Consider the following 8,147-nt stretch of genomic DNA (forward strand, 5'->3'; position numbering starts at 1 on the left):
CACACTAGTTGTGTAGTCACGCTTTATAAATAAGGGCCAAGGGACCTATTCCTGGATCTCAACAAGCCTGAAGGTTGGACCCCATCACTCTTCATCTCCTCCAGGCTCTCACGGCGGCCTCCCAGGGTCTGCTCAACTGTGGCATATATGGCTATACACAGTGCAAGTTCCAGCAGCTAAAGCATGAGCCTCGCCGTGACGCAGATACTCAGACCCCACTGCTGTGCTCACAGAAGAGAATCTATAGCAGGAGCCTAAATCCACTGGAGTCTTCTCTGGCTTTTGCTTCCAGCTCTTCCACCATTCTTTGAAGCTGTGGAAGTGGAACATCCAGGAAGTGAATGTTTTTCGTGAGCGAACTCTGCAGGGCTGCAGGGAACACCCTCTGTCTCTTCTGGCCATACCTCAGGCTGAAGAACTGAAAGGGAATGGAACGCTGTGGTCAGCAGCGATTCTGGGTGAATTAGGAAGGATCTGTCCAGGTGCTTGTTCAGGGAGATATAGCCGCTTTCTATCTAAGAGACTCATTACTTTGACAAATACTAGACGTATTTACATCTCTTCAAGAAAAAATAAATATCAGGTTCAGATATATGTGTCATTGGCAAGGCCTGCTCCGTGAAAGCAGGGGAGGTAGGACGCCATGCAGCAGCTCGCTGGTGCGCAGGGGGATGTCCTAATGAGGTTGCATGGGGGCCTGAGAACGCTCGCCCAGCCCAGTGCTCCGCAGATACCTCGTTCACAGTGTTGAACAAAACAGTTTTTTTGTTTTTTGGTTTTTCGAGACAGGGTTTCTCTGTGTAGCTTTTGCGCCTTTCCTGGAACTCGCTTTGGAGACCAGGCTGGCCTTGAACTCACAGAGATCCACCTGCCTCTGCCTCCCGGGTGCTGGGATTAAAGGCGTGCGCCGCCGCCGCCGCCGCCGCCGCCGCCGCCGCCGCTGCCACCACCACCACCACCACCACCACCACCCGGCGAACAGAACAGTTTTTATGTAGACTGTTTCGTAAGACTTTATTTTAAAATATAAGTAGATTTGGTGGCTGTATTCATCTGAAATATTTCTGGCTGAGCAAAGCTTCCTTAGTGACCAATTCAGCTATGGTAGCAAATCCTATGTCCTGTACATGGTGAGGGAGATTGATCACAGTTGCTGTGGAAAGCACAGAGGTCCCATCATTAGAGCCCAGGCTCCCAGGACAGTGGCAGCAGTCACCACAGCTCAACCAGCCCCAGGGTTCTCAGTGTTCCCAACAGCATTGTTCCTTGAGCTCTACCGAGCCCAAGGCAGCTCTGTTTCTCCACAGCATCAGCTGTCAGTTCAGCACCTAGGCAGTTTCCTAGGATTTCTATCACAGACATACTGGTAGAGATGTATTTCTGGGCAGCAGTGAGACCAGAAGGTCTCCAGGATTTAGATCAGAAGAAACAGGCTTATATAGTGGACAGAAGTGACCTAAAGGGAGTTTCCTGAGCATACCCATCAGTCCTTGCCTTGCGGGTCAAGAATTGTGCCCTAGGGAGTGGTAGGGGATGTACCAGCAGACGGCATGGAGCAGAACCCAGAAGAAAGCCCTGTGCTTTGACTTGTGGGTTTTGTCGGCATCCAGTCTGTAATAACTAAAGCCAAAACAAAAGGCGTGTCTATGTATAAGAACATAGTTTAAATAACTATAGAGATACTAATATGCCATGGAACACTAGTAATAAAGAATTATTTAAGACAAAAAACATTGAGATTTAAGACTTAGTGAGTTGCCCACTTTGGAAAAAATTAATAGGCTTATTTATAAAAGATGGTCCGCAAATACCCTCATATATTTATATGAACATGGAAAGGATTTGGAAAACGTGGAAGTAGGTTCACAGAGATTTCCAGAACAAGGGTTCAGAGACCTATAGCCAATATAGAAGCGGAGATAGGACACGGTGAGCAAGAGAAATGAAGACATCTCTTTGTTAAAGGGAGGAGCATCCAGAACTTGAGGAACCCAGAGGGTGAGACCCAGTGTTGTGAAAGTGTGCGTTCTGAGTGCAGGCGTGATAAGGTATGCTCATCATTGATACTCGAACCCTTCATAGGCCATGTCCCTCCAGATGGGGATGCCTTCCAGCATTCGTAAACCCCATTCTTTTGCCTGGACTGTCATCCCAACGTTTGTGACATTAAAATCCTTTCTTTATGACAGTACACATAGTAGCAACCTCAAATATGGATCTTACCTCATCTCCATTGGAGTATGAGTCAAGTGTGTAAATCCTGTCTGTCTTCACTATTCTAGGAAAGTGAAATGTTTGTGATTTGCCTTCATAGGAGTGAAATCACAAAAAAGATTCTCATTGGTAAAGACAAGTTTTGCCTGTAGATCTGATTAAACAAATGAGTAACTTTGAAACACCTATAATTACAGTTCACTATTCCAATATGTCCATAAGCTTCAAGGACCCAGAATCTACCACGTAGGTAGGGTCAAGGCCAGTGTTGGAGTGTCTCCCCTCTAGAAGTGGTGACGTCTTCTATAATAACACACTAGATGCTGCAGGGCGTGTGCTTATGGAATAGGGAAGTGGAAGACTCCTCTTCCCACACACTGGGAAGGCCTGATTAATAAGACATGGAGAATTTGGAAAGCTGAGTCTCAAAGCATCGTGAAAACTTGTTCTTACTTTTCTTCTATTGATAGAAGAGCTTGTTTTCTCCTTGGGGAAAAAAAAAAAAACACTTAGCTGAGTCGTTCCCCACTCAACCATACCAACAAAATTCCATTTCAGAAGAATTTGGAGAAACAATAAGCCATTTTCTTTTTCAAATACAGGTAACACTTTTTTGGATTTTTTTGTTGTCATTTTTTTTTTTTTTTGAGACAGGGTTTCTCTGTGTAGCTTTGCACCTTTCCTGGAACTCACTCTGTAGCCCAGGCTGGCCTCGAACTCACAGAGATCCACCTGGCTCTGCCTCCCAAATGCTAGGATTAAAGGCATGTGCCACCACCGCCTGGCAAGGTAACACTTTGATCTGCACGTGATAGTTTACACCTGTAATCTCAGGACTCCAGAGGCTGAGGCAGAAAGATTACCATGGGATTGAGGCCAGCCTGGGCTACATATGTGAGACACTATATCAAAAGCAAACAAAAGTAACACTTTGTCTTTCTTGAGTATGGAATTGTATCAATTTGGGGTTATCTTGTTTTATTTTTCTTCAATTGAGCTCCAGACAAGGGAGTTCAGTTTGACTTAATGGGATGAGAACAGATGTGAGATCCGGCCCAAGGAGAGACAGACACATCTGCTCCTGGTCCCCCAAGGAGAAGCATGACCTGTGGACTTCAGAGCATCAGTATCTGCGCATCTATTTCACACCGCAACTTCCCTTTGTTCCCTCCAAGTCTGAAGACAAATCTAGAGTCTGGAATTGGCTTAGGAAACGGAGGAATGAGCTGGAGTTGGGCTGGCCTGAGGCAGCCCAGAGAAGGCCGGGAGAGGGCAGCAAGACATTACTAGACTGTTGGAAAGTGTGGTCCTATGGGGTACCAACATGTGGAGTACTGGACATCTTCCTCGTAATGCCACAAGCACGTGGGCAAGATGATGAATGAGAAAGGTTGTACTTTCTAGAAACAGAGCACAAAATAACTCAGTTCAGTTTCGCTTTGTTTTTAGACTAAGCCTCCCTAGGTAACCCAGGCTGGCCTTAAACTTGCAGTCTCCTTGCCGCGGCCTTCTGAAAGCTGGCAATATGGCAAGCACTCCCATCTTGCCCAGGTGGGACCGGCGTAGTGCTAGCTCCTGCTTCCTCTTCCTCTTTAATATGCGTGTGTTATGTAGCGCTCATTTATGTACAGAGTGGGCAGTGCCTGTGCACGTGCATACAAGGTAGAAGAGGGGGTCAGCATCCTCCTCTATCATTCTCAGCCTATCCCTTTGAAGCAGGGTCTTCCCCTGCACCCAGAGCTTGCATTCTCTGGGCCAGAAGCCATGAAGCCCCAGTGATCCTGTTTCTTGCCCCTTCGGGCTATGGGCATGTACAAGTTACCTGTCTTGTCTATTGCCTGGTGAGTGTGAGGCTGTGAACTCCAGGCCTTATGACTGTACAGCAAGTACGCTTTGCCTGGAGCTGAGGCTGATGTCTGTAAAGCCGGCTTCTTAACTCAAGATCCAAAGTCGGGCCCTCTTCCTTATGAGGAACAACATTTCCCAAACAGCTACCGAAAAGAACAGACTCAACAAATACATTACATGGGACCTAAAGACATGTCTAATGTTAGCAGTTTTATTTAAAGACTCATCCCTCCCATATATATTTTTGGTCAAGTTAGAACAATGAAAGTCATGGAAATTGCCCTTACATAATAGATAGTTGTTACTTGGAATAAAAATCCTGGGGATAGTGATAAATTCAGGAGCACCAGACAATCTATGTGGAAGAAAGCATGTCCTAAAATACAGTTTCTGGTGACCAAAAGAATTAGCCCAAAGATACAAGAACATGAATGTCCAAAGATCTATGTGACAAGTTCAAATGAAATTGAAAACTAAAGTACTGAGATGCTGACTGTGTAAACACTCCTCAACCTCTGTAAGGACAGAGGCTTCTACTTCCCTCCAGTGTGTCTTTAGGCCCTGGAGTCCTAGTGAGAGCCTCCCAGCTCTCAGTTTGCACAGCCTTTGCATTACTGAGCATCTCATTCTCAGGGCTGCAGAAGGCTCAGCTATTGGCTTTATGTTCCTCCCTGCTTATTCCTCCTCCTCTTCTCCCTCTTTTTCTTCCTCCTCCTCCTCTTCCTCCTCTTCCTCTTCCTCTTCAGTCCCTTCTGGAAACTTCTCTAACTCTGAAGGCTCTGCTTCAGAAGGCAGCTCTGACTTTTCATAGGCAAGCATGATGCATATGGTTATAAAGAGGACTATGAGTATCAAAATGGCAGCCAGAACTATCAGCTTTATGTTAAGTGCCAAATCATTTTCACTTTGCTCATTTAGACCCACATCTCCTGTAGGATTTTCGTTTGATGGTTGAGTGATGGGACCACTGTCCACACTGCCTCCGTTTCCTTCATTTTTGCAGTCGGGGGGTGCAAATCCAAATGAACAATGGCAGTTCCCTAAATCATTGCAAACTCCATGTCCATTACAAGATAGATCTGCACTGCAGGAAGTGTTGGGGAAGAACGTGATGAGCGAGTCTTGACAAAGGAAATTGTTACAAACTTTCTGGGTGCCACAGTTAGTTGCGTTCTTCACATATCCTTCATCAGCGCCTTCTGTTTCATCATCAGAAGCATCCATGCTCCAGCACCAGTCCACTGTGTGAGGGACCTGGATCAGTATGTGTTTGTGTTTAATTGGTGGTAAGAAGCCTAATTCTGTACATATAAGTTTCCCACACATCGTATTTTGATCTGAACATTTGACATAAGTTCTTGGAGACTCAGAAGAAAGGCCACAGTTTCCAAACCGGTCCCCTTTGCTGTTCAGAGAGCTGTAGCATGCATCTGAGGCAGACTGTGCACCATACCCAAAAATACGTGAGCATTGAGAGCTAGGGTCCAGGCATTGACCTTTAAGACAAAAGTATAATTCATGGCATATAGAGCCATCTTGTACTCTCCTGTCCTCAGGACATACTGCAGAGGTCCCATTACAGAACTCGTCCAGGTCACATGCTCCATCAGCAGGACGACAAATCTGTCCCATCTTTTTAAATTTACATCGAGAACAGCAAGGCTCATTATTACACTGTGCACCCACCTTAAATTTACACTTTTCATTACAACACTGGTTCCTGTCACAGGCCCTGCCACAGTCACACTCCTCGGGCTCCTCCACCACACCATTTCCACAACGGGCAGCTCTCTGCTTGCGGCTTTGACGCCAAGCCTTGTCAAGCAGGCAGGCCCCTCTGTGGTCATGGAGGAAACGGTAGAAGTCGTCAGAGCTGCAGTTGCTGAAGCCACTGTCCTTGGTGATATTCTCGTGCATGAGACAGGAGTGCTTAGGGTCACAGCCGCAGGCCGGGTGGTCGTGATGGATACCCAGGTTGTGTCCCAGCTCGTGGGCCATGAGCGCTGCAAACAGCAGGACGTCTTCATGATGGAAGGCTTCCACAGCTGCTGCAAACACGTCTGAACAGGCACCGTCGAGAAACGCCTGGCCCTCATTCTGTCCTGGGTGATGCCCGACGATCAAGTGTGCGACATCGTGCCTGGCCCGGTCCACGAGCTTCTCCTGTCTCCAGCGGTTGAAATTCCTCAGTGTAGCCTGCAGGTCCACCGGGACCTCTATCGGGTCCCCCTCTGTCCAGATTTCCATGCCCACCAGCACCACCTCTGTGTTTAGTCCCCTAGTGAAGCTGTTGGCCAGAGCAATGATGTCCACTACTGCCTGGACCGTCTTGTTGACGTTGCTGCCCCACATCTGGAACCGCTGGTGGTTGACCACAGCGAACATCTCCACATACTTGGTGTGTGACCACAAGTCAGACAGCTCCTGCAGGCCATCGGGCTTCCTGCTCCCTTGCTGCTGCCTGGTGTCCCCTGGGCTGTCTTTGGGAGTGACACTGCAGGAGACCTGAGGCTGATGTGCCACAGTGTACAGGATGTGTTCGAACCCTTTGGAAGAGAGCACGGGCTCGATGCTGTAGGAGGTGTCCTCCTTAATCAGGACGCCCCTGAGGCCTGAACAGATGTTGACAGAAACAAAGGAGCCCGGCACCCCTTCCATGTAGCCTTCATAGTGGCAGTCCTGTGAGAGGAGCGGCGTCTCTTGCCCCAGGATGCCGTTGTGGTAACTGTAGACTGGGAAGTTACTCACGGAGTAGTCTCCCTTTACCTTCAGGTGAAGCAGCTGCTGCTGGCCCTGCATCAGCAGCATGTAGGACGCCCTTCCTCCGGGACCTTCACTCCCCTGCACTGGCAATCTCTTGGGGATGACCGTTTCATAGGAAGAGTAATATACAGATCCTGTGTCACAGAATGTACTTGGGAGAAAAATTACTACCAAGAGCAACATGGCCACCAGCCTGACATACAAATGTTCTGGCATTGGCCCCAGCCTCAGTCTCTGCATCTGGGGAGCCCAAGACTGAAGTGCTCCCCCAACCTTATACAAAGCCACATAGGGTCTACTTGGAAGACAAGGAGGAGGCTAAGTGTATCACTGTGGCCATGTCTGCCATGGCCTTCTTGAATCAGTTGATGCTATGGGGCATCAACTGTGTTAAGCAGTGGCAGCAGCTGCTCTCCCTGACATTGAGACCCCAGTATTATCCCCCCATGTATGCTGGGGGGTTAAGTGGTGGTTACTTCCCAGTCTGTGAGCTTAGCTTGCTGGCTGGGTGTCTTCTGGTGCCTCTGACCTCTGTGCCCTCTCAGATACCTTCCATTCTTGGTGGTTTCTTTCAGAGTCAGCTCCAGTGTCCCATCACTAAGTTCTTTGGTAAGATGGAGAGATGTGCTGTGACCGACTGTGGACTCTATAATGTGAGACTACCTTGAGAGAGGACATAACATCCCCACAGCTCACTCAGCCATACGGAACACCCCTCCCCCACAGCTCTCCCATCCTTCCTGTTGTCAGTTGCTCAGCTAACCCCAGATGTTCCAGATCAGGGATCCTGGAGATACCTTAGGTGCATACACTCTGGTATCTGTTTTCCGACCTCTAAAGCCCTCGATCCATAGACAGGAGTGGCCTAACCCACTCTGAGAGGGGAGACCAGGCTGTTGGATCAGGCCAGGGAGCCAACTCCCTTAGCTGTGTGTTATAGCACTAGTGGGATTAGGGTTGCAGCCCATGGGGAAGACAATAGTCACTCTTCCTAGCTCCAGATTTGGCTTTTCAGAGGCTGATGATGATTCAAAGATGATGGCATGGTACCCTCCCCATACATGTGTTCATGTTCACAGTGGCTGGCGTCTCAAAGGCCTCACCCTCTTGATAGTCACCCTGACACATTGATCCCTTAGGGTTATGTATGGATTGTGTGTGTTTCTTTGTTTATGGGGCAGTGTTTTGCTGTGTAGCTCAGGCTAGCCTGAAACCCTTAATCTTCCTCCTGGTCCTGACATTTGGTGGGATTACATGTCTGAGACTTTCTCCTAGCCTCTATGCACAAGGATCACATGAACTCATGCAGGTGTGCACACAGA

The 8,147-nt window shown here is 48.1% G+C and overlaps 2 protein-coding genes across 2 annotated transcripts in view; one reads left to right on the forward strand and one right to left on the reverse strand.

The window, feature by feature from the left end:
- Tmem116 (transmembrane protein 116) overlaps positions 1-897 on the forward strand; it is a 42,483-nt gene extending 41,586 nt beyond the window's left edge. The window contains exon 12 of the mRNA XM_059249762.1: positions 105-897. Coding sequence (XP_059105745.1) covers positions 105-311 — 207 coding nt within the window. The 3' untranslated portion in view covers positions 312-897. The remainder of the gene's footprint in view (positions 1-104) is intronic.
- A 3,354-nt stretch (positions 898-4,251) lies between these two features.
- Positions 4,252-7,577, reverse strand: LOC131898161 (disintegrin and metalloproteinase domain-containing protein 1b-like). The gene has a single exon (XM_059249265.1). The coding sequence runs from the start codon at positions 7,063-7,065 to the stop codon at positions 4,738-4,740; it is 2,328 nt and encodes a 775-aa protein (XP_059105248.1). The 5' UTR covers positions 7,066-7,577; the 3' UTR covers positions 4,252-4,737.
- Between the last annotated feature and the right edge of the window lie 570 nt (positions 7,578-8,147).

This window comes from Peromyscus eremicus, chromosome 23, assembly GCF_949786415.1.
Source record: "Peromyscus eremicus chromosome 23, PerEre_H2_v1, whole genome shotgun sequence".
NCBI classification, from domain to species: Eukaryota; Metazoa; Chordata; class Mammalia; order Rodentia; family Cricetidae; genus Peromyscus; species Peromyscus eremicus.

Coding starts and splice junctions, on each gene's coding strand:
- LOC131898161 (XM_059249265.1), bottom strand. CDS start 7,065: ATGCAGAGACTGAGGCTGGGGCCAATGCCAGAACATTTGTATGTCAGG.